The sequence below is a fragment of the Carassius carassius genome, chromosome 16 (genome assembly GCF_963082965.1).
Source record: "Carassius carassius chromosome 16, fCarCar2.1, whole genome shotgun sequence".
In the NCBI taxonomy this organism is placed as follows: domain Eukaryota; kingdom Metazoa; phylum Chordata; class Actinopteri; order Cypriniformes; family Cyprinidae; genus Carassius; species Carassius carassius.
In genome coordinates this window covers 19,483,319-19,509,745 of record NC_081770.1, presented here as the reverse complement: position 1 = coordinate 19,509,745, position 26,427 = coordinate 19,483,319, and the positions used below count along the sequence as shown (strand labels likewise).

Sequence of the window (26,427 nt, the reverse complement as noted above, 5' to 3'; positions counted from 1 at the left end):
CATAGTAATGATAGAAAACACTGGCATCTAACAATGGCTTAGAAAAAAAGTTAGTCTTAAAAATAAAGCATTTACATAAACACAAATAGGCCTGAGTAAGCATGTGTCCTATTCTGTGTCCTAAACTCCTGAAACTTTGGTGTCTCATATTTTAGAGCAATCCCTGCAATTTATGAAAGAAATCCAATAAATCTGTCTGTGTGTGAAAATTCAGATGTAAACCCCTTTTTAATCGTTAACATTTTCATAAGTAGCCTAACTGTAATTTAATTACAACTTTTTCCCTCATAACTGACTGATTACAATTACATTTATTTTGTAATTAAATTACGTAGTTAAGTTACATGTACCTAGTTACTCCCCAACACTGCTTATTTGGTAAACTTGTTCTTTATCGAACAGGCCCCAGCTCAAAATGATTTGCGAGTCTCTTAGCGAATCGGTTCAATTCAATCTGTTCAAACGAACGATTTGTCCGCGAATCGAACATCCCTATCCCATAACAGCTCAGGACCAGGACGCATAGGGACAGTCCTCAATCTCCCACCTTATTTGTTGTCAGCTAATCACATCCATACACACTGAGAGGAAAAGCGGTGGATGTTTTGAAACATCGTCGATCATCGGTTGACAGCGCTCTCGCTCGGAGGATTCATCCAGGGGTTTTGAATGGAAGCGGCGGCTGAAGGGGCGACCAGCCTGTCTGAGGCCGGGGATGGGAGTCCGATATCCGGGGCAGCAGCATCCGAGGACGCGGGGACGGCGGATGGCATGGACTCGGGTAACCAACAACTTGGGTTTGATTTGAAAGAAGGCGTTAAGAAAGACATCGGTTCATGCAATCTCATCGGATTGATTCATAGGTGGCTGATATTCACATGGATAGAACTAGCAAAACTAGCATTCATGCATGGATTTGGACACTGATGCATGAGATTTATCATACAAGCATCAGATTATTAGGGGTCACATGCTGCCAGAGTCAGTGTGCATTAATGTATAAATATAGTTTTGTGGGCATATTGTCAGGCGGATGGTGTGACAGCCAGGTTTAAACCAGATTCAGCGAGCTAGGCATCAGCAGGGACACTGGGCAGATGACAGATGGGATTAAGGGGGTTTCAGGGGAATAACAGGGTAAAGGGTGCATTGCATATGTTTAGGATAAATGCCATCAAATGTGCCTATTAAATGCAGAAAGGATGACATTAAAATAATGTTTTGATTTCTAAAGGACTCCTCAGATCAGTCAAATAGGACTTTACTTTTATGAATGTGTGGTGCAAGTTCTCATTGTTTTGAATATTTTAATATTCAGACACAAGATATTTTTCTTTCTTAAGTTATTGGAGTGTGTGCAATTGCAGAAAAATATTATAACACTAATATGACTTTTAGAACAAACAAAGTGCTTTGGTTACACATTGACCGGGGTATTTTCATTTAGATAATTTCGAATTATTAATAATGGTAAAATATTTGATTCATTTTTATTGATAAAAAATAAATTAGAATGAGGAAAACATTATTTGGTCTTCTGTACGATTGAGTTCAGATGTCACGTCACTTTTTGTTGTTGTTGTTATTGGTGCAGAATATTAAATATTTATTATTAATTTACATCATAACCTTTTTTGATAATAGCTTAACTGAAGCCTTTATGTTAAAAGTGTTTTTTTAAACGTTTTAATTATGCACCTTAATAACATCAGATTTCGTACATTATAATACTTGTGTATTTCTCATTACACCTTTAGAAACTATAATACATTAAAGCATTTGACAAACAACCAATTGCAGATCGAACAAGGAATCAGAAAATATAATGGATTTTTATTTTGGCTACAGTTATTTATGAAAATATGTAATGTTACCATTTGTACATTACATGTAAAAGTTCATCATGAATGCTTTTATAATGCATTATACATGAAGACTTGAAGTAAAGCAGATTTTTAGATAAAATCTACCTCAACTGAAATAAAATAATAATAAATTAATGAAAAAATTTAATTCTTAAATTGTTTGGTTTATTTTTTATAACTATGATATATTAAAAAAAGAAGCATTTTCTTGATTGATATATGATCAAAAGTTTCACTTCCATAACAGTTACTGTATCTATCAAATACACTCCTGTTTCTGCCTTTAGGAGACTGTTGTTTTTCTCCCCAGTTCTCCATTTTTGTGGTTTTTTTTTAATTAGTCACGCATCTGTGTGTGAGGTGTCAATGATCGCATTCAAATGCATGATATGCTGATAACCAAAAATGCCTTATTCTGCAAACCTGAGAAGCTACAGTTCAGATGATCAGTTTTTACTCTGGTATTAACATCCATATGTAAATGACTATACAAACAAAACCAACTATGACCTTTTCATGACAAAAAAAGTTAGTTTTCTTGGGTTATTTATCATAATCAGTGTAAGATCATACTTGTAAACCTATTCTATGAGATTTATTAAAGAGCACAAAAATGGGATCCACTCCATAAAGTGCCTGTGTTCAGTATGTACTTAAGATTGACCTTTCTCCAGCTCATTGTTGACAAGATTTGTTCTTTTGCGTATGCATTGAGCCTTTGCAAACTGCATTGTAGTTACTGTTTTCAAAGACATAAATGTCAACACAATTTGCTTGTAGTAAAAGCCACATACTGTCTTGCGCTCCAGCCTCATCGTTTACATTGTAATCACTAAAACTGCATCCAAACAACGATGGTTCACTCCCTCAATTCCCCTGGCGCTGGTGTCTCTTGCCTCAACATCCTCCTGTTTTCATTGGTTAGCTCTCCGGCGTCTCCCGTGTAGATGTGTGTGGGAAAACATGCTGACTGTTGAGGCATGCAGTCGCATGAAACGTGTCTCACGATGGCCTGTGAGTCATTTTCGCACCTGAAGTGATTTGGATGCCATCATCCACCCTTGTTTTCTTGGGTTTTTATGTTTTGTTCATAAAATCAGAGTCAAGTTCGGGGAGTCACAGGTATAAAAGACTTCTTTAGCAGCGTTTTTGCCCAAACATGATGCAAATCTCAACAGAATAGAACAAATTTTTTTTATTATTTGCTTAAAATTATTAGCGTTTTTAAAGATTCACTATAAGTCAGGATTGGATGATGGCAAAGGTAATCTAAATGTCAAAATAGGAGAAATAACGCACAGATGAATATTCAAAATTGACCGATACTAGTAAAAAAAAAATCGGATGACAATCAATGAAATACTGATATATTATGCATTCATGTTCAAGACTCACAGCCACAATGCTAGTGTGTAATTGCTAGGGATGATTTGGGTGGTAACTGGGGTGACATTTTTTCAACTTTTCAAGTTGCAAATTTAATTTATATGCAAAAATTGGAACATCGCAAAACAATCTACGAAAAAAACCCCACTTATTTTCAGTACGATTGTTTCTTTTCAGGTTGAGTAATTCAGTCATAGGACTGCACCATTAATCGAAATTAAATCGCAAATGCTATAAATCGCGATTAAGCAGAAGCTGCGAGGGTCATGTGTGTCTTTCAGTGAAGCACAGTTCTGTGATCAGCAGTAAATCTCCATCCAAAGGCCAGAGGGCCCTCTTGAATATGCCCAATCCAAATAAAATCCAAATATGCCACGAAGAAGCAACCCAGGAATCGCTTCAGCTGAATAAACAGAAGATTTAACTGATTTTAACTCTTTCATTGATTCAAAGTGACTAATAAATACACAACTACGGCAATATACGGCTTATCTGAGTTCTTCTTATTCTAATTTTCATCATAATAAAGTATATCTATAATGAATTGGCAATCGACATAACCAGTATAACTGCTTAGATTACAATGAAATATTGTGTACCTTTATTATTCTGTTTAAGAAGCCAAATCATCTCAGAGAAGGACTTATTTCAAACATTTCGGCTGACGTTACGAAGTTAATTTGCAATAAAAAAAAAAGTTATTAAATGTGGTATTTTCACGTGCTCTCCGATGGAGCAGCATTTACTACACAGAGCCATAGTTCCGTTTTTGTCGATTTCATAATCCTACAATTATATTTAGTTGCGATTATGAATGCGATTTTGCATAGCTTGTCAGAACTATGGCTCTGTGTAGTAAATGTTGAGTAAAGGCAATGGAGATTTCCTACTAATCAAAGAACCAGCTTTACTGACGGAATGTGCATGACAATCGTGATTAATCGCCTTCGATTAATCGTGCATCCCCCATTCAGTCACATGTCTTCTTACCTCAAAATTTACCTCACCAAGAATAGTTTGTATTGGTAATTTGTTGCGCCTTGCCATCATAGTTTTTATAATGCAGTATACCATAATTTGCCAAAATCCATCAGTATACCATAAATAATATATATATATATTTTTTTTTGCACATGGTAATATAGTTATTGCTCTCATTTCGCCTAGTCTGAATGATAAATATCTGTTGCTGTTCAGTTCAGTGGCCGTTTTACTTGGCTCATTAAGAGCAGCACTGAACCGATGATGATCGATATAGGGAAAGATCTTTATTGTAAATTACTTAAAAATCAATTTTGAGGTTATTACCGCTAAGTGGACCATCTAAAGCACTCACTTCATTATCATCATGTGATGGTGGTAGTAAATGTACACAATTAAAGCATCTGTGAAATCCAGACACGGCTTTCTTGGTTTATACAAATAACATCCCAAGAGATGCATATATAATCAAACCCTAGGCTATACTCAAAGCCTTGTAGTGTTGTGCCCACTGATATCGCTTTGCAAAACAGGGCAGGTCTGTCTGCACCCTCCATCTATTTCCTCTACTTGTGTTATTCTAATAGCTCAGACTGCTGAGAGTTTTCAAGCTCTGGTGGGAAATGGAAAACAAGCAAGAATTGCATAATGGTGTCTCTGTATTTCTTGCCCCCCTTTCCTATGCCCTGAAGAGGATGGAGCTTTTTATAGGCCAGCTTGCAGACAAGACCAGGGTTCTGGAAGACACTCAATCCCTTCAGCACCTCAGAGGGAGTAGGGCGTCTCCTACAAAAGGATGCAGAGTCCTTCTCTGACACATTTGTGTTCCGGACATCATAACAAGACCTTGTTTTATGGAAACTTAACAAAAGTTAGATGGGTTATATGGTTTTCCGTATGGTTGCATGATGGTTTCTTTCTGACCCAAATCTCTTATGGTGTGTTGGCAGGTTTGGGTTGATTAAAATGAACTATTTTGTGATTGCTCTGTTAGTGCGGTTCACTTGAATAAGTGTAAACACTGCTACCTGAACCCTGGTGTGCATCAAACAAGCAGACTGAGACCCTGACATAGGGGGTCTTGATCTGATTCCAAACGAACTCAAGTCTTGTGTAGCCAGACCTTCAGACCGATGGCAGAAGGTCTGGGAACCTTGGCCACTTTAAATGGCCAAAGACTGCCAAAGAGGCAATTTTGTGCTGCATCATGTTTATGGGTATGGAAATGTCCCAATATTAACAGACCGGTGTGTAAAACTCTAAAGTCCCATTTTCACCAAGGACGATAACTATAAAGATAACGATAAAGAAAATCGTTCTCAGTATTAAAGAATAGAAGAGTTCACACCTCAACTATAATGATAAAGGCACAGAGAAACAATATCATTGGAATCACTTTCAGAACAATTTTTTCCGATGAACGTGCGCTTAGAAAAAACAGACAATATTGTTCGCTGGTGTGGAAGCTAATATCATTATCTTTATAGTTATCTTTATAGTTTGTTTCCAGTATAGAATGTGTGTTCCAGTAAAGAACGCAACACATGTCTCTTCCGCAAATCCTGTGGAATTCAACCAATCAGATGTGTCAAGTGTTTCCAATTTTGTTTTGTGGTTGTGACGTCTGAGGCTGAGACTTAACAAACTCTGGTGTGGTTCAACAAGGGCCAGAAACATCTCAAATCAAAACAGGAAGAGGTGTCACAGGATGCAACCCTAAAGAGGACATAATATTCAAGCATACTTGGTTTTCTTGTACAGTGTACCTACCTAAGGAAGTTCTGGTAATATAAGGTAACTAACTATATGGGGTAGGGTTAGGTTTAGGGCTAGGTTTGGGGTTAGTATCTAGTTATTACTTTATTACTATAATAAGTACATAGTATGAGGAACAGGACTGTAAAATAAAGTGCTACTGCTCAAAGTATACTTCAGTTTTGACGCAAATGCTAAGCCTATGTGTACAGCCAAATGCATAGCTTTTTAAAGTATATCCATTTGATACCATGCGCAAATCTGTTTGATTGTCAGCTAGGTGAAAAAATTAAAGCTTAAAGTATACTTAACATTTGCGTACAAATGAACAGTAGGGATGGGCAATATGGGTTTTAAAATATATCACGATCATTTCTGGTATTTATTGCGATGACGATATCAGTGACAATAATTCAGGAAATCTTATGCATCCACTAAGAGACAAAAAAAAGAGCTGTTTCATTAGAGAAAGTTATTATTTTTCTTAATTTTCCCAAATGAGGGTGTCGCGACTGTCAGTGAGCATTATCTACTCCTGCACACAAGTGCATTGTTGGGTGTCTATTACTTAGAAGAGCTTTTAACTTTGAATTCATCTGTTGAATGGCTCGTTACTTGAATGAAATTCGCAAGAGGAACTTTCAGTTTTTGTTTTCATCTCTCAGATCAGAAGTGAGCAATGAAAATGGTTTTATGTGCCTTATTGGTGGGTTTACAGTTGCCTGTTTTCTTCGGTTTCCTTTATACAGTTCTGTTTTACCAGATTATGAGCTGTCCTTCATATGTTGTCGTGGTTTTACTTCCAGAATTGAGATTTTTGCAGTAATAACATGTTATCCTTTTCTCAAAGTATATATGCTAAATCTTTGCTAAATTTAGTCCTATATAATGAATGTTAGCTTGAGGTGTCAAATGACACCTCCAAGTTTCTGTCGTCGAGTTCTTAATTTCAATTCCATTTTGAGCTGGCTGTGATCACACCTGTCCAAAGTGATTTCAGGAGGTGTTAATTCATTAGCAATAGAGATGTTATGAGCTGTAACCTGTGTTTTAGAGGTTTGTCAAGTTCAGTATGGCTTGATGTAAGTTGAATGCTATCTCATAATAGAATAAGAGTGCTATGCTGTAACTCAGTTGATTTTCAGCTAATTTTATAATCCTTTAGCTATGAATGATATTACGATAAGCTCTGTATAACCCAGCTGAGATGATTTAAATACATTTCCCTTCGAAATCAGTTTTTGAACCTTGACTTTTAAACTTTAATACAGTAAACATTTTGTGCTTCAAAGATGTAGCTTAGCTTGCACAAATTGTCAATGTAAATCCCAATTACATTTCTTCTGTTCATAATGTAGAATTAAAAAGCAGGTTTTTGCTGGTCTAATGCCCCTTTTTAGATGTGTGGTCGACCCTGGCTAGTGGAGAAGAGCAGACATCCTGTTGCATGTTTGTGCTCCAGCTTGAACTGAGGCCAAACCTATCACTGGTGAAGAAGGTCTAGGAAAAAGCTCTTTTAAGGAGAACCACAATGTTGCCCAAACAGCTTCAAGACCCCATGACTGCTGGATCCAGAAATAACAGGACAGCTAACTTGGTCATGAGGCTTGTTGGTGTGGATGTGCTATTTCAGAGGTGAAAATGGAAAATTGGTTTGTTTGGGACATTGCACGCATCATGTTTTTCCTAACTTTGTGTGTGCAACTTTTTTCCATGTGTTTCCAAAAAGTTGAAGCCTGCTGGTGAAAAAATCAAGCTGGTAATGAATTTATAGCTGGACATTAGCTAGTCCAAGCTAGCCATTAGTGCTGATAACTGATAGGACATCTTTGACCAGCAGCAAACCAGCTTCCAGTTGGTTATGGCATCTTAGCTGGTCTACCAGCTTGTGGTCCAGATGGTTGACCAGCTGGAAACCAGGTACCATGTCCCAAAACACAGATCCATCCTAAAGGTGTACTTCACCCAAAACTACAGTGAGGCAAGAACTGATTGAGTCTAATTTGTGAACAGATCATTCAAGGTGGTTTTAAATTATTCATTAAAGATGTCTCAAACAAATTATTTGTTCACAGTCACAATATAATATAGGTCAGATGTTAAGATTTTACCCTGTAATTAATAATTAATTGTAGTGACCAGAGTCAGCAAGTCAGAGACTGGTTCGTTCTGATTTATAAAGGAATCATTCTGATTTTGTGAACCATTGAAATGATTAATTGAAGATCTGACTCATAATAATTATGTTTGCATTCACAAATGAATGCATTTAGGGCAGATGTTAAGATTTTCCCTGCAGTTAGCTGCTAATTTTATGGATCATTGATTCAGTTAATGGTAAATCAGGAACTGATTTGTGAACAAATTGTTCTAATTTTGTGAACCATTTCAGATTATTTTTTGAAAATCTGACTCAGATGAATAACTTGCTCACAATCACAAACTAAGTTAGGGCAGATGATTTGATTTTCCCCTTCGCTTAGCTGCTAATCGTTGCGACTGGACCATTAAGTCACTAAATTAAGAACTTATTCATTTTGTTTTCTGAATGAATTGTTCAGATTTTCTGAATTATTTCAATAGATTCTTAGAAGATCTGACTTGAAAGATAAACTAATGTGGTCAGGATAGATGTTAAGACTTTCCCCTCCAGTGAGCTTCTCTTGTTGCAGCCAGATGATTGAGTCATTAAGTCAAGAACTGATTCATTTGGATTTGGAAGGAATCATTTTTATTTTATGAATCATTTAGAATGATTCATTGAAGATCTGACTCAAAAAAATGATTCATTCACAAACTAAGGTAGTTAGGGCAGATGTCAAAATGTTCAGTAGGAATGACTTAAATTATGGTCTGCTTGTTACACGAAGTTGTCAAATAAGTTTAATATAAGTTATATAAACCACTTTTATGATGTATTTCTTTAAGCTTAAAATCTCCAGATTCATTCTTTGTATTGGAAGAGAGCATATTTCAGAACATTTTTCAGAATTACTCCTTTTCTATTCTATGAAAAAAAGTTAGAAACGACATGAGGGTGAGTAAACAGAATATGAATTTTTGGATTAAAGCTGTTTTTAGCTGGATTTACCAGCAGGCCTGTCATCTTAGTTTTGCTGTTGCTTTCTCACTGCATGGCTATGAGCTGCTCTGTCTAGCGGCCAATGCCCTATTTAGAGCAGCATGTGTCTGTTGATGCTACATGCATATGCAATCTCCAAGAAAGCTTGTTGACCTTGATTGGGAGGCCATGGAAACGGAAGAACACGGCTTAATGGGAGCATGTGCGGATGCTGATGCATCTGGGACAACTGTGGGGTGAGAAGCACAGCTCAAGAACGTCATCTTCACATGGTGTGTTTTTATCAAACCATCTTTGTCAACAAACATCCCAGTCGCTGCTGACAGCTGATGCTGAAGCTTGAGGGGCGGCGATGGAATATAAATGGAGGTTGAATAATGAAGTTGGCTGATGCTGTCTGACCCGCTGACTCTTAAAGCCTGGTTATAATAGCAGACGGATATGTCTTTATAAGTTTTATTCATATTTCACACCTATCTGATTTGGTTTCAAATCATGATCCTTAGGGCTGACTATCAGTGCTTTCATTTTGCAAATGATGAAATCTGATATTTTTATTCAGATATTGTTGCGAATATCTGGTCAATCACTTTTCTTTTTCTTTCCTAGACTCTACATCAAAAAAGGCTTACATAACAGAGGTACATTCCTTTTCTCACATATCAACAATATATACTGTTAGATTACAGATGATGAACCTGTTTATGCAGGGATTGCAGGTTGGTGGTATCTAATTTTTACACTCTTTATACTAGATGCCTTCATCGTCAGGCCAGCCGGCTCATGGGAAGAAGATCGGACACAGAGGAGTGGACGCTTCTGGAGAAACCACATATAAGAAGGTGCATTGGGCCTACTCTATTTCAGAAACATTTTCTTGATTTGATATTGATTATATTCCGATTATTTTAGTTATTAGGAATGGACAGTGTATCGGTACTAAATCAGTCGATATTGGTATTTTTTTACATTAAAAAAAGTATATCTTATATATATATCGATTCCATTCAGATTATTTTAGTTACTTCTAGGGATGCACAATATATCGGTACAATATCAGCCGATATAAGGACATTTTTAGTGTTTAAAAAATTATTTAATTTTTCAATATTTTATATTGATTGATGTTGTGTATTTAATTGTCCATGCTAATTTGCCATCATCTAACGTTAACCTAAAATGTATCGTTAAACCAATAATTTACTTTAATAACATCATTAATAATCTTTAGCAAATCTCAGAATGATAAAAATATTTTCAGAATGTGGCACAAGGTGATATCTAAACAGAAACTGCAGAAGATCAATCTCTGGGTTTAGGGTTAATAATTAGGAGACTCAAATCATTTATATTTTCTTCAGACCACATCTTCGGCTCTCAAGGGGGCCATTCAGCTAGGGATTGGCTACACGGTTGGCAACTTGAGTTCCAAGCCTGAGCGGGACGTCCTTATGCAGGATTTCTATGTGGTGGAGAGCATCTTCTTCCCCAGGTGCGCTGTCTGTCTGATGTTGAGGGTGGATGTGGAATTTCACATGAAATAAAAAAGATCTTCTCTATGTTCCTCCAGTGAAGGGAGCAACTTGACGCCAGCCCATCATTTCCCAGACTTCCGTTTCAAAACATATGCTCCCGTCGCCTTCCGTTACTTCAGAGAGCTCTTCGGGATACGGCCGGATGACTATTTGGTGAGAAATATAAGCTAAAGGCTGGAATTTATAATAAATGCTTGTATTTATTTCGGATTACTGAAGAATCACTCAAGGAAAATTCATGGTCATTTGTTTATGCATATCTCAATCTGTGATTGCCTTTAGTATTCACTCTGTAACGAACCACTGATCGAGTTGTCCAATCCTGGAGCCAGTGGCTCAGTCTTTTACGTCACAAAGGATGATGAGTTCATCATTAAGACAGTCATGCACAAAGAAGCAGAGTTTTTGCAGAAGCTTCTTCCTGGATATTACATGGTGAGTTGCTGTACTTTGATTGATACTTTTCAAAATAGTGGTTAACCAATAAATTGGATACCGATATCTTGAAAGCGGGGTTCATATATTATACAACACATATATATTGCATGAAATAGTGCAGTCTAATAATAGAGAAAAATGATGTGAAGCCTACATTAAATTAGTGAAATTCTTATTTTAGACAGTAATCCATAATGGTGTGCTAATATTTATGGCCAAATGTCAACGTGAGGCCATCCTTAAAAATATTTTGGTTTGCAGTAACAGTAATAAAAAAATTTAAAAAAGGGTCGGTAGGTCGGTCTATATATTTTTTTTCAAGTTTCAATGTAAAAAAAAAAAAGTAAATTTTGGTGATGGTGATGACGTAGGTATGAATTTAAACAAATTAGCATATCGTGACGTCACTGACTGGGTATTCAACCCGTGCCTTCGGGCGCATAATTGCAAACCTCATTTTGATGCAGGCTATATAGACCACAAACAAATTTAAATCTTTGTCAAAAACATGTTTATTGCATGAATTTCAGGTGAGAAGAAAAAAAATGAGGTACTGTTATACTGTTTTACTTGCATCCAACGCTACGTGTCAATGCAACCTACAAATGAGAGACCGTTTACTTTGCTTTCTTGGGTTGTTACTTTTGTGAAAAAAATCCTGTTTGATTTGAGGGAAAAGTGTTCATTGAATCGATTGTAAAATTGATTTTGTATGTCTAAATAAGTTTTATAAGGCAAATAACACCAAATATAGGTAAATCCACGGACAAAAGGCAGGAGGAATGTAAAGATTCAATATATTGGTAAAGACCAATATTTCTGGCGTGACATATTGGCGTGAAGTTTGTGCACAATGACAAACGGGAGTGCAACATTCTCGAAAAATGTTGCATTCGAATCTTAGGTGTGCATTAAGGAAGCTGCCTTATGAGCCCTGATGTTGTGCCCAATTTCGACCCCCTGCCGAATTATTAACCACCTTGTTCAAATCGCTACCTGATTGTCTAATCCTAACCCCACCCCTAATCCTAACCCCTCCCCCACACCTACTCCTAAACCTACCAATACAAGGGGGGTAATAATTCGGCAGGGGGTCGAAATTAGGCACAACACCTGTACTTCACAGTCCGTGCTCCATTCCATCTCGCCACGCGCACAGCCGTGTCTACACAACTTTTAAAGGCGGACGAGCTCGACATGCAGTAGCTGCTGTCTCATCTTTCACCTCGTGTACGCGCACCGTCCGCGGGGTCTCAAAAAATGCCCGCACGTGGATGATGAAAAGGACATAATGCAGACAGTGTGCGGACGGCCGAAGTATACTTGATCTTTATCAGTGGCACACGAGATGTGATGACGATGTATGTGGCATTGCATTATAAGGTTATGTTAGCCTATCCAGTTGAAGCCACTACAAAAAAAGAGAACATTGGTGTGGAGAAAACTGAAACCAAGCCGTTCACACAGGACGCATATTTTGCGCATTTTCTAGAGGGACACCGTTGGACTCGAGTCTCGCACAAGAGAGCCGCATGTTTAGAAAGACATGTAAAATTAATGTATTTAATTTAATTTTCTAAAAATATCTCGAGACTTTATGTTGGGTTTTTGTTCCCCATCCCATTGCATCTCATGTTTTTAAATAAAACAAATGTATTCTGTGTGACTGGTTTCCCGCCCTTTTTATTTATTTAACAATGCATGCATACATGACGTTGTTTTGTTTATAGTTCTTTAAACAACTTAATAATAATTGGTTCATAAACATTATTTTAAATATTATGTTGTTTTTTCACAGTCATGTATTCTAATGCTTTGAATAAATGTGCAGTAATATTTTGCTTCAGTAATATAAGTAATATCTTGAGCCTCAGAAGAAGCAAAAAGCTTTTCTTTCTCCCTAACTGAAATTATGCATTTTAAATTCGAATACAATTCGAATTTTGATCATATTTAAGTAAAAAATTTGAATGTATTTTTTAGCTAATTTGACAGCCCTAGGCGATTCAAGCCCGAATCTGTATGAGACTGAATACCGGCAGAATTCACATTTCTGTTGTAAAAAGAGAAACATTGTGCATAAGTATTATTTGCTGTTATGCGTGTGTGTCCGAAGCTGCAGTTGCTGTGTGACGCCTGTTCAAAAAAAAAAAAAAAAACCAGACGCGCTCAAAAAAAAAATCCTGGACGCGCTCCGAGAGAAGGTCGTTAAAATCAATTTCCTATTTTCGTTTTCGAAACTTGTGTTGGTTGATTCGTGCAATAGATTTTCGAACATAAAGTGACAGTCGGTTTTAGACTAGACGGGAGAAGGGATGGGAAAAGATCTGGGCACAGTTTTTCCAGAACTTCGTGCCAAGTTAAAGCGGTGTCGAGCTGTTTTAATGAATTTCTTTAAATGTATTATGGTGCCCGAACCCATATGACTTTGAACAGTGACCGCGAAAATTTTGTTTACTGCAGCTGCAGCCATCATTACCAAGCGCAAACCGTTGACTCTGACAGTGAATGAGAGGAGACGAAGCGAACGCACAGGCCACAGTGTGACATCCGTGTAGACAGATGACGTCACAGGGTTTTTTTTAAAGAAAGAACCTAGTCTTCGTTTGTATGTAGGCCTAGGCAATTTATATATTTACAATACTTACTTAAATATAATTAATATTATTTTATTGCTTTTGTATTAGTTGTTTGAAGAGTAAAAAAAAAATTGGTCCGTCTTAACGCAAGTCGGTCAGACTAAAAGCAAAAAAATTAAAAATAATTGAGTCGGTCCTAAATTGACAGGGTCGGTCGGGTTACGGCAAACAAGAATATTTTTAAGGATGGCCTAAAAATAATTATCGGTTTATCAGTATTGGCCAGAATTACTGGTGTAGAATTAGTGATTTTGGTTTTCAGTGTCCAATATAATATCTAGAGAGTAAATGATCTGATAGTTAATATAATGCTGCTAGATATGATGCAGTAAACGTATTCTATATTTAAAGGGTTAGTTCAACCAAAAATTTAAATTATGTCATTAATGACTCACCCTCATGTCGTTCCAAACCTGTAAGACCTCTGTTCATCTTCAGAACACAGTTTAAGATATTTTAGATTTAGTCCGAGAGCTCTCAGTACCTCCATTGAAAATCTATGTACGGTATACTGTCCATGTCCAGAAAGGTAAGAAAAACATCTTCAAAGTAGTCCATGTGACATCAGAGGGTCGGTTAGAATTTGCTGAAGCATCGAAAATAATCTTCGCCAATGACGCCATTACGTCGAGTGCAAAAGAACCGGTGAACCATTTTCTTCAACCAGTTTATTGAATCGAACTGTCCGAAAGAACCGGTTCACGGAAAAGAACTGAACTTCCCATCACTACAGTTGATCCAAACACCCCGATGCAACCGGTTCTTGACTCGTGAACGAGTCAGTCTATTGTTTGCTATCTGGCTCGGCTCGGTGTTCATCTTCAGTTCTCTCTTCACAGCAGTTCAGTCAGTGTACTGTTTGAGTGCATGAATTACTCCGGGATATTGGTTTGTTTGAACTCAGAGTGAGTGTCAGCCACATTAAATAAGTTAACAGCTTAAGTCATTTGTGGATTAATGCTCACCTTTTTGGGTGAACTAACCCTTTAATATACATTGAAACTATCGCTGGATTATCAGCCTGGATGATATATCGGTGTATCACTGATGCTGACCTTTATACATTTTTCAGCTGCAGTTTAATCTAGGATAAATATACTGTTTGTGTTGCATTGTTCAATGCTCTGTATTTTTTGAGAAACGTGCTCTCTAGCTTTTTACCCATTATCACATGCTGTCACAAATCAGCCGCCTGGTTAAACAATAACACTGCTGATTACCCAACAAGTTATTTTGAACTCATTTCTCCCCAGAGGCGATGTGTCTACTATTTACCTGAATAACGAAAGAAATGACACAATTAGCATGTATGCCGTGCCTGTTCCAGTTTTCGGTCTCCAGTGGAGCATTTCATTCCACAATATAAGTACAAAAGGGTTCGGTTTCCAAGAGAACATGAGTTTTCTCTTGTAGATGATGCCTAGATGTGTTCTCAGTGTCAGCAGAGTCTAACCAGCGACTGGCTACGCTTGTTCCATCCATTCATCTGGAGCTAATGAGCCCATGAATGGTAATGGATCAGTTGTTGTTTAGCAACAATGCAACGGTCTACAGAAACCTGTCTTTATTACTGTCTAGCTCTTTTCCTCATTCTGTTTTTCTTTTTTGATCATAACTTTTAGGACATGTCACCTATGTGAAGGTGATGAGTGTCACAAAGCTTTTCTAGGTTGGATATTTGCTTCATTGCTTTGCTTTTCTGTGGTGATTTTTAAGAGGATTTAAACTCCAAACTAATTTGAATCAGGTGGTTTTACTATGCTCTGGAACATTAACTGGCAAAACGAATGTCATTGACTTAAGAAAGGTGTTTTGCGGAATGCGGAAAAAAACAAATAACCTTTACCTTAATTTAATGCATAAATGCTTTTAATAAACTTAACAAAAGTGCGATTTGCATGCCATATAAAAAATATTTAGTAGTTTTTTTTTTTTTACTCTTTTGGGGTTTTTGTTTCATTAAACAGATTTGGGTTAAAAGTTTTACATGATTTTATAAAAACAGATTGCTATCATTTATGCATTCTATGCACCCCTCCCCCCCATAGAACACAAAAGATGTTCTGACAGATATTCACTGTTTTTTTTTTTTTAATTGTGATGCCATCAAGAAATGTCAGAAAAGCTAAATAAAAGTATCATAAATTTTCTTTTTGTATGAAGAAAAAAACAAAAAAATGATTTTTATAATCCCAAGTTCAAACTCAAACAAAGTTGCAAGTTCGTAAAACTCAACTCAGAACATTTTGGCATGCAAAATTGGGTTAAAAATGTATAAATAATGCCAAAACTGTAATTTTGGGGTGAAATATTTATTTAAAGGCAGAGAAATTTTTCTCTGCTGAATATCTTTCTGTGGGTCTTAAAGTGGTCTTAAAAAGTATTAATTCAACCTTCCACAAGTTAAGCCCCAAAAAGAGGTCTTAAATCAGAGCTGAAAGTCTTAAATTCAAAGTCATGGCATTACATTTTCTATACACTGCAAAACAGCACTTCAAAACTATTTACAAACTTCAAAGCGTTGCTAATACAAGACATTTACTTTTAGACATGTTTTAGACATATTGTGTTCAATATAAGATGAATAAATTATGACAGAATTGTAATTTTGGAGTGAACTATTCCTTTAAGGAATAAATAAATGCATTATACAAACCATGTAACCAACAAATACAAATGTACACATTCTTTGACAGATCTTTAGCACTTACGTTTGAATCTTTGTGTGTTTTGAGTAAATCGTGTTTGATTTTTCAGTTGTTTGTTTCCAACAGAACTTGAATCAAAATCCTCGCACCTTATTGCCCAAGTTCTTCGGGCTGTACTGTGTACAATCGGGCGGGAAGAACATTCGGATGGTGGTCATGAACAATGTTCTGCCCAGGGTGGTGCGCATGCACCTCAAATATGACCTGAAGGGGTCCACCTACAAGCGACGGGCCTCTAAAAAAGAGCGGGAAAAGACGAAGCCCACTTTCAAAGACCTTGATTTCATGCAGGACGTACAAGACGGTCTCATGTTGGATACAGACACGTACAGTGCCCTGGTCAAGACGTTACAGAGAGACTGTTTGGTAAGTTCTCCATGGTGTGCTGCTGTCTAGAGTGGAAAAGCCATTCAGGACGAATACTGATGTGTTTTTGGTGTATAGGTCTTGGAAAGCTTTAAGATTATGGATTATAGTTTGCTGCTGGGAGTTCACAACATCGATCAGGCGGAGAAAGAGCAGCAGATGGAGGGATCTCAGGACAACAGTGATGAAAAGAGGCCGCTGGCACAGAAAGCGCTCTACACCACTGCTATGGAGTCCATACAGGGAGCGTCAGCCTATGGAGAGGAAATCGACACCGAGGACATGTGAGTTGCTGAAATTACTCCATGTTTTGACACCTATAAATGATATTTAAAAAGGTGTGTGATGCATTTTCATATGCATCAAAAAATATGATGAAGTAACAGGGATGCAATTACAAAATTGTAATACTGTTTTTATTTTATTTTAAAAATCTTTTTTCTTTCTCATTTGGGACATGCTTTTCAACATGTTTCTATTTTTAGTTTGCCTAAATAAATTTCAAATGTGTTGTTTTTTCCCTTCAAACAATTCATCAAAATCTTGGATAAAATAAATTGTCCTGTGAGAGATCCTGTTTCATCTGGAAATGTATCACGTTATGGAAGTAAATAGCATGCAAACATCATATTTATAATGATTCAACAAAAGTTAGTCAATAAGTTACAACTTTGTTTGAAGTCAATAAAATAGTTATTTATTTTTGTTTAGTTTTTTTATTCTGTTTACTTTTTTTTTCTTTATTAAATCAAAAACTACGTTTTCAGTTAGAGATCCTGTCTCATCTGGAAATACATCACATTAAATAACCTGCAAACAACAAAATCATGTTTACTATCCAAAAGGTGAACGAAGACAGTTTTGTTTTGGGTTTCCTTCTGTTTTCTGTTTTGTTTTAATCTTATTTTCATTTTATTTTGTTTGGTTTTATTTAATTTTTATATAAACACATATTTTAGAAGTGAACAAATAGATTATTTGTTGTGTTTGGGTTTTTTGTTTTGTGTTTCAACTTTCCACTGTTTTAATCTTTTCTTTTTTTCATTTCGTGTTTATTAGCTTTTTTTCTTCTTAAAGTATTTATTTATTTAATTTAGCCAACTTTTGGAAATACTTTTCAGCACTGTTGCAATTTTGTTCCAAAATTTGTATAGCTACACATTTAATTTCAGTATTGAGAAAGGTTTTTATCTATTTTTTATAGCTTTCAGCTTTCATAGTTATTTATTTTGATGTGTTTTTGTTGTTTTTTTGCATGTCAGGATGGGTGGTATTCCTGCAGTCAATGGAAAAGGAGAGCGTCTGTTACTCTACATTGGAATAATTGACATCTTGCAGTCTTACAGGTGCTTGCGTCAATCTCTCCGACTCATGCCGCATACTATTTACACCAAGTGTGTGATTCATTTCTGCCAGTATGATTTGGAAGCACTATGAAATAACTTTGTTCATTTTCTGTTTAGGTTAATAAAGAAATTGGAGCATACGTGGAAGGCTCTAGTCCATGATGGGGTAAGAAATACATTGAATTTCATTGACATTTATCTAGAAAAGACCATCTGAAATACATCACTGTCCCTTGTAATATGCTCCATTTCTCCAGTTTGGATGAAAAGCTTTGGCCAAGTTAACATCCAGCTGTGTTTTCAGACTCTGTGGTCTCCAACCTTCAATATAATTCCTCATACTTCCTTAATTTTCATATTAATAAAGCATGATCTGCTGTGGTACATTAGCATGAATGGGGTTTAGTAAGAATTACCGGGTTTTGGAGGAAATACTTGCGAAATGTGCACTAAATTAGGGCTGTTTTTTCAGAGGATGTGCTAATTGTGCTATTGCTGGATATGCATATACCAACCACATGCACACACTCATTTTTCCCTCGGCTTAGATGGGAATAAATGAGATTTCTCCAACCCTGCCTGTGACGCAACAGTCTACGCCATACTGCCAATGGCTGACGGTTCATTTGCATGCTAATTAGGTTATTTATAGACCTAGAGCTGGTATATCTTGATTGCGTCAGCTGGAGGTGACAGAGTATATATTACCTAAAGGCTCACTGGTTGACTTAAGGAATAATGGATGTTAAACTGGAAACTGACATGAGAAATGTGTAAATATGATGCACGTCACCTGTCCAGTTGAGTATATGTATAATGTAAATTAATATTTTGTGTGATTTAAATGTGTGATGTAAACAAATGTGACAGCTTCAGTTATGAAGCCTGCATGAAGATGATTAGTTGAACTGTTGTTTTCTATTTTGTCAACTGGAATAAGTCAGAATGTGCTGTAACCTTTCATATAGATTGAGATGGTTCACTTAGTCTTTCTTTTTTCCACTCTCTTAAGGACACAGTGTCTGTTCACAGACCATCTTTCTATGCAGACAGGTTCTTCAGATTCATGAGCACTACTGTATTCAGAAAGTCTTCCTGTGAGTGAACTGCTTCTGAACTTGCATAAATTTCATATTCTGCATGAAAAGTTACTGATAAAGTTATAACAATGCGACAATGCATATGAAGTTTTGGCTGACACTAATAAATATTTATTTTAATAACCAGTAACTTATAAATGGCTCTTGATAAAATTCTACAGTATTTGGTCTAAATAAATTAATAAATAAAACTTTAAAATTCATAATTTAAATGCTACAAATGAATTTAGGCATTACAGCATTTTTATGTATATTAGGAAAATGGATTTTAATAAATCGATATTCAATAGATAGTCATACTGTATGATTTCCTAAAGATTACATTTAATTATATTATGAAATACTAAAATTTCTAAAACTGAATAAATAATAATTAAATAAAAGCTAAATATTATAATAGTTGAGAAATAATAATAAAATAGCACTGCATATAACAAAAGCATAACGTGAACATGGGCTGGCAAACTGACAAAATTATTAGTTTTTTAAATATTAACTTTAAGTGGTCAAAGTTAGAAGCATTAGATAATGGCAAAGGTAATTGGAATTTTAAAAAAGAGAAAATTAGCACGTACGAGTAAATATTTGGAACTGATCGATTTTAAAAAGCTAAAATATCGTCCGATAAATATTAACTTTAAGTGATTGAAGTTAGAAGCATTAGATTATGGCAAATGGTAATCTAAATAAAAAAAGAGGAAATTATCATGTACAAGTAAATATCTGGTATTAATCAGTTAAAAAAATCTTGATATTGGCCGATAACCGATAAATTGCCGATATTTTTTAAAATCCTATGAAAGTAATAAGGTATTTTGAAAGTAATGGCTTAAATTTATATGACACTTATGTCACCAAATAAAAAGACCTTAACCCTTCTAATTAAAAAGAATCAACATACTTCATTTGCGCTCATAAAATTTAATGTATTTTATTACTGAAGTGCATTATAAACCTCATTGTTTCAGCACTGAAATCCTCTCCCTCAAAGAGGGGTCGTGGGGTTCTGGCTGCAGCCAAATACAGCGGTCCCGGGGCAGCATGGTCGGCCAGCCAGCTGCCATTTGTAAGAGACGAAAACATCTATGACATGAGAGGAACCCGTAGCTTCCCCACACTGGAAGACGATGGTAAACAATAGACGAAGTACATTCTTTATTCTCAACCATAAGAGCTTAATGGCTTTAGTCACGCTTAAATTCGGTTTCAGGTCGGGCAAATGTACTTCCCTGCACCCCTCCCTCGTTAGAAGAGGCCACCACAGCCTCCATCGCCACCTCGCTCTCCTCCACCACCTCCCTTTCCATCCCAGAACGCTCCCCGTCGGACACCTCTGAACACCCGCGCTACCGGTAACACTCCATCTTTCTTTCTTTAATATTTCTATGTCTCGGCTGTAGCAGGTACAATAAACTCTCTGTTTTCTTTAATACAGGAGACACACCCAGTCAAGCCATGAAGAAACGTAAGTAAAATACACTGGTCTGCTAGATCTTCTGAAGCCGTATGATAGTTTTGTGAGTGAAATTACCATGTTTGTTTCATTAGCAGACTTTATTTCTCTCTTGGCTTTGATCTTCTCCTAAATGAAAGGAGAACAGTTAGTTCTGTAGTTCATGTGGTTTAGTTGAGCCCTCTGCTGGTCTTCTTGTAGAACGCAGGATGAGGACCAGCAAACCATCACAGTGGAGGTGGAAGTGGAGGGAAGATATGACAGTGAACCCACACTTGCGGCTCCCCAGGTATCGCCGGAGATCAGGTAGGCACTCAAAACTGAGAATCTGCTTTTACGTAATATTTAATATTTACTTATGAAAGCCAGATATTGTTGTACATAATGAAAAAAAGGTCTTTATGAAGTATAATGGAATTAAGGGCACTGATTTAAATGCAGATGTATTGCTGCTAAATCAAAAGCAGTGTGGATGTTAGATAAAGGGTATCATGGCAAAAAGGAATTAGATGTGCTCCATTCAGCTGAGCTCATCTGCTGTATCTCCTCATAGAGATGAGAAAATGACACCATGACAACTGCCACAGAGGAACATAACCAAACAGGAAGCACTTAATCACATTGGTAATAAGTACCTGAATGTTTCTGTGTTAGTCAGGACCAGTGGCCATATACCAAAAATGTAATTTCTATAATTAATAGTCATATAACATGAAAGTATAATTAAATGTATTCCTTCTTTACTTAAAATAGTGTTTATTTTTAAGAAATATGTATTATTTATTCATCCTCGTTTTGCAGCAAATCAATTTGACATTTGAATCTTTGAAGATATTTTGAAGAAAGTTAACACTTCCATACAAATAGCGTAGAATTAAATAAAACTAAAACTATTTAAAAAAATTTTTGGAATTGACTGAGCTAAAATAAAATAAAGTAAAAAAAAAAAAAGTATATTAGTTTAAAAGCTTAAACTTAAAAAAAAATTAAAATGAGAAACAGAAATAAACACATTAAAATACAAAAAATAATAAAATAAAAAGAAATTAAAGCTGTATAGAAATATACATATAAAAAAATAATAAAAATGACAAAGGTGCATAGCAAATTTACTAAAATGTAAACAACAATTAAAATTGACAATATAGCAGACTTTACTTGACTTGACTTGAAAATGATAACTGAAAATGTAAAATAAAAGTAAAAAAGAAAAATAAAGCTAATTCAATATATTTATTAAAAGTGTAAATGTCTATAAATAATACTAATAACCATGGGCTGACAAATGGATAAAAAAGCACCAAAACAGTGGCCCAATCAATTCAGACTTTATATTCCAACTTTTCTGAAGAGTGAATTTTATGGTTTATTCACTGAAAATCTCTAAATTGTCGTATATTTTTCTCTTCCACATGTATAGTGAAGCTGCAGAGACGTTTCTAGAAGCCTTGTCCTCCTCCGTCCCGGCGAGCCCCAGGATAGTGGTCGAATCTGACAGCTGCAGTCAGGCCTCAGGCTGCACGAGCCGTGCCTCTGTGGATGAGGATGATGATGTGCCAATTACAGACATTTATTTTGTAAGCCCTCCACTCCTCTGAACTAAAAATATGTGTTTTTAATAATGTTATGAAGCATTGTAAGAACCACCTAAGGTCAAAACATAAAAGAACATAATCAGATGAGTATGCACTGCAAAATATAATTTTTCATCAGTTTTTTTTGTCTTGCTTTCCAATAAAAGTATATAAACATTCTTAAATATTATATATTTTCTTGAAAAGCAAAGCAACTTTTCAATTAAAAATATTAAAACTTATTAAGAAAAAAAATCTTGGATTAAGTTTATTTTTTGTAATCCATAATCAAAAAAAGTTTATTTTCTTTTTCTAGTTTCTAGTTTTTAAACTCTAACAATATTTAGTGAGGTTTATAGTTAAAATATATTTTATAAAAATCCATTGCCGTAACTTTAAAATTAATTTATATGTATCTTGATTAAAGGATGTTTATATATTTTTACTCCAAAAGAATCCCATAAGAAACTGTATATTGTATATAGAAAAATGAAGCCTGTTTTAGACCCAGTAACATTTTTTGCATTATTTTTATGGCAATAAAAAAATCCTGTAATTCACATTTAAGTGTTCATTGCTGTAAAGCAAAACGAATATATTATTTAAATTGTAAAGTATGTATAAATGATGGTAGTGTTTGCTATATTTTTTTTAATTTATGCTGTTTCTATAATGTAAATACATTTGCAAGTATGAAAAATTTAGTAGAAAAGTATTTAAACATTTAATACAAATTTAAGGTGTTTTATGCTTAACATTAATGAAAGTAATGTCACAGCAGTAATAAAAAAATAAGACTTTTAGATTTTATTAATGTAAAATATAATTTCCTTTTTGGGTTAAATACGACCATGTTCTTGATAGACTGTGAGATTCATCCTGTAGTAAACAGTGCTAATGCGACCATTGTTGGATTACTGGTAACTAAAGGAAACATATTAGACGGGATCTCACAGAGGGTCTCTGTTGGCCTGTGGGTGGGTGTTTGTTTGCCGAGGTGCTAGGAGCACTGAAGTTCCAGTCGTCTTGTTATTGATAAATGCTGAGGATATCATTGTGTGTTACAGTGTACAGTATGTGTACAGTAGACACATTCTGACCCATGAATGTCAAAACACATGGACGTGCCAATGCATCCACAGTGATGTCTCTGAGGACAAACTGAGAAATGGGCGTCATTATCATTTGTTAGTCCCAAAGAGGCTCTTAAACCTAGAGGCTTAGAGACGCCCAAGCACCACCTCTTGAATTATTCATCCATTAACACCCTGCACCAGCTGCTCCGTCACTCTTTTCTCTTATTAATGGAGCTGTCAACTTTTTCATTTATCGGCTGCTAAACAGCACTCCATCTCCTTGACTTTTTCATTACCTTTCTGCCATCTTTCATTGACTGCCTTCTCTGTTTGTCCATATCTCTTTGTAAGTTCTCTGATGGCAGCGTCTGTGTTTGTCAGCCTGTCACACACAGAAGGCGGCTCGCTGTAAGTTTTATAGCTGAAACACTTTAAACTAGCTGTAGAGGTAGTTTTAGAAATAATCAGAACAAGTTATAGCCTCTGAAGTTAAGACTAGTGTAGCTTTTTCTAACCCTCGACTGTTAAAGAGGTTGTTGCTGTTACTGTACCTTTAAGACTTCTGTATGCAAATGAGCCAACATAACACGTGTCCAATTGTTTTGAAAACTTTAGGTAAATATATTTTAGCTGGTTTCCAAAGCAACATTTCTCCTTTTAATTTAGTTTAAAGGGTTTGATCACCCAAAAATGGAAATAAGTCCATGTTTTACTCGCCCTCAAAGCGTCCCATGACTTTCTTCTTTCAGTCCAATTCAATCAGAGTATTATTAAAAATTGTGCTAGCTCTTCCAAGCGTTAGAATGGGAGTTGGTGAGTGTTTTTGTTCAACAGTCCATTAGAAATCAAATAAAGCACGCGCATCCATAATAAAACATACATTGCATAGCTCATGGGGGGTGAATACAGAGGCCTTCTGTAGCGAATCGATACGTTTTTGTAAGAAAAATATAAATATTTAAAATGTATGCGTGATGCGTTGCGAGTTTGTTTCTTCTTCTTCTTGTACGATTTAATTGTGGTTAACATAGCCAACTTATGGTGTATTACCGCCGCCAAATGGACTGTAGTTTGAAGCATTAACGGGAAGAAGGGAATAATAAAGTTGCGAGTTTGTTTATAGGAGCAAAGAAAGAAACGTTTCCTTATTTAAGCAACGGAAAACCAGACTTCTCTTAGCTTATATCAAAATTGTCTGACATTTTTCTTAACAAACCTCATTTTGTGCTTCTGATTCGTGATTGGCGTTTTTTTTTGTTCTCTCTCCGTTTTCTTCACGAATCACCAGCGCTAGTGCTACGCATATGTCCTACGTCATCCACCGGAATGGCTTCTGCCTACGTCAGGTAGCGCTTTATTACAGATACAGATTTATTTCACTTCTTTCGGACTGTTGAAAAAAAAAAAACACACACCTACTCCCATTCTAACACTTGGCAGTGGCAAGATAACTCCGATTGGATTCATCTGAAAGGATAAAGTCATATACACCTAGTCTAAATTCAAATTTTTAGGTGAACTAACCTTTTAACTCGATGTAGTAAAAAAAAAATACATATGTTTAGCTAGCATTTTTTATGTAATTTTTCATTATTGTCCCCTTCAAAAACTAGTATTGTAGTCATACACAACTGCTAAATATTTATGTTTTTTAATCAGTGTTCCTGGTTTTATAGTGCAGGAATTAATAGTGCATATTATTTAAATGATGTTTTATAGTCTTTGATTAAAATATGGCAAAAAAAAAATTTTTCCAATAAATGTGCATTGTATATCAAGCTACTACTTCCCGCCTTATTAATGTTCACAATGACTCTTTTTTTTTTACTAATGTCTCACTTTCTTTCCACTGCATTTCTGATATTCCTCACTCTTGTCTTCCTCTCTTTCTTCCTCTGCATATTTCTGCTGGCTGTCTCTGTCTCCACCCTTTCTGGTGCCCTCTGCTGTATGGCTTTTGTAAAACCAGCCTCCAGAAGACTGGGTATATTCTCCTCTGCACTTCAGTTCAGGGCCTAAAACCCTGCCAGAGGATGAAGGGGAGAGTGAAACGGTAAGTGTGCACTTTGCTGTAGTCGTCTTGGGTTCGTGATTCTTGACCTTGACGATCCATTGTCTATTATTCCTTGCATATTAATTGCATAAAATTCAATGTGTCCCAACAGTAATCAGACCTCAGGATAGAGGGCCAGCTACAAGATTCGGACTCTTCAGACGTCCCGAGGCTCTACTGGTCGGACTTTTTCGCAACTTAAGCATTATTTTCATCGTCCTTTCACCCATTCCATGAACAACACCAAGCAAGTAGTAATACCAATGTCCAGACTTACGTATGAGTAATAATGCAAATATTTATGTTTAATTACTCTTTGAATGTTTTGTGTTTCATTTATTGTCTAATTTACAAACTGTGAACGTGTTTTCCGATTTGAGCTCTGGGCCTCGAGACTTTTCCTTAAGAGTGGGTTGTAGGTTATTACAATGCGCCTTTGTTATCAGGTAGCATTGTTTGTTTCGGAACTGTTGAAAAATTAAGGTTTCGTCATAGTCCTTATATATACACAAATGGTACACATGGTTTGCTTTATTTTTATTGGTTCTTCAATAAAATATTAAGCCAGCAATAGTGTTCAATGTTTCAGAGTTATGAATTTCCAACAAGTGGCTGTTTGATGTGTGAAATAAGAAAATAACCAAAGAAATGGTTAATATATATATAATATTCTCTTTTTCTTTTTATATTTAATTTGAATTTGAAAATTAGGACTGATAATGAATGCTGGATGTTATAGAGAATGACATTTTCCACATCACCGGATCTTAATATTCTTGTTTTGGCACATTTTTATACATTCTGGTAATTTAAATTTGTTCCACAGATTTTCCCGCCAAAATCCAGCACAAAGTCTTCAGGGCCTGGTTATTAAGACGTTAAACTGAAAGAAACGTATTATGTGGGAGGCCAAATATGTAAAAATAACTTCTTACCATAATCGCAATCAGAACTATTTAAGTCAAAACATTAAATTGTAAATCCACATGTATGGAATTTGTGTGTGTGCCTATGCATTGAGCGTGTTTGTGGTTATAGGTAAGCGAGTGTCTCGTTTTACAATGGAAGTG

At 35.8% G+C, this 26,427-nt stretch overlaps 1 protein-coding gene across 2 annotated transcripts; it reads left to right on the top strand.

Annotated features, from left to right (window-relative positions):
• The first annotated feature begins 396 nt into the window (after positions 1–396).
• On the top strand, positions 397–25,928 carry LOC132159820 (phosphatidylinositol 4-phosphate 5-kinase type-1 gamma-like). 2 transcript variants are annotated; one of them, XM_059569435.1, is made up of 18 exons: positions 397–781; positions 9,679–9,710; positions 9,825–9,911; positions 10,431–10,561; positions 10,640–10,757; positions 10,887–11,039; positions 16,456–16,755; positions 16,834–17,039; positions 18,018–18,101; positions 18,219–18,267; positions 19,114–19,198; positions 20,170–20,331; positions 20,412–20,553; positions 20,637–20,666; positions 20,856–20,960; positions 22,075–22,231; positions 25,274–25,357; positions 25,470–25,928. In XM_059569435.1, the coding sequence occupies exons 1-18, from the start codon at positions 670–672 to the stop codon at positions 25,470–25,472; spliced, it is 2,040 nt and encodes a 679-aa protein (XP_059425418.1). In that variant the 5' UTR covers positions 397–669; the 3' UTR covers positions 25,473–25,928. The 2 variants fall into 2 exon arrangements, with proteins under 2 accessions (XP_059425418.1, XP_059425419.1); XM_059569436.1 differs by lacking the exon at positions 25,274–25,357.
• Positions 25,929–26,427: the final 499 nt, after the last annotated feature.

Bases quoted from the DNA above. Each gene is read 5' to 3' on its own strand.
- LOC132159820 (XM_059569435.1), top strand. From the start codon at position 670: ATGGAAGCGGCGGCTGAAGGGGCGACCAGCCTGTCTGAGGCCGGGGAT. The intron at 9,711-9,824 runs GTACATTCCTTT...TCTTTATACTAG, and splicing joins AAAAGGCTTACATAACAGAG to ATGCCTTCATCGTCAGGCCA. The intron at 18,102-18,218 runs GTGCTTGCGTCA...TTTTCTGTTTAG, and splicing joins GACATCTTGCAGTCTTACAG to GTTAATAAAGAAATTGGAGC.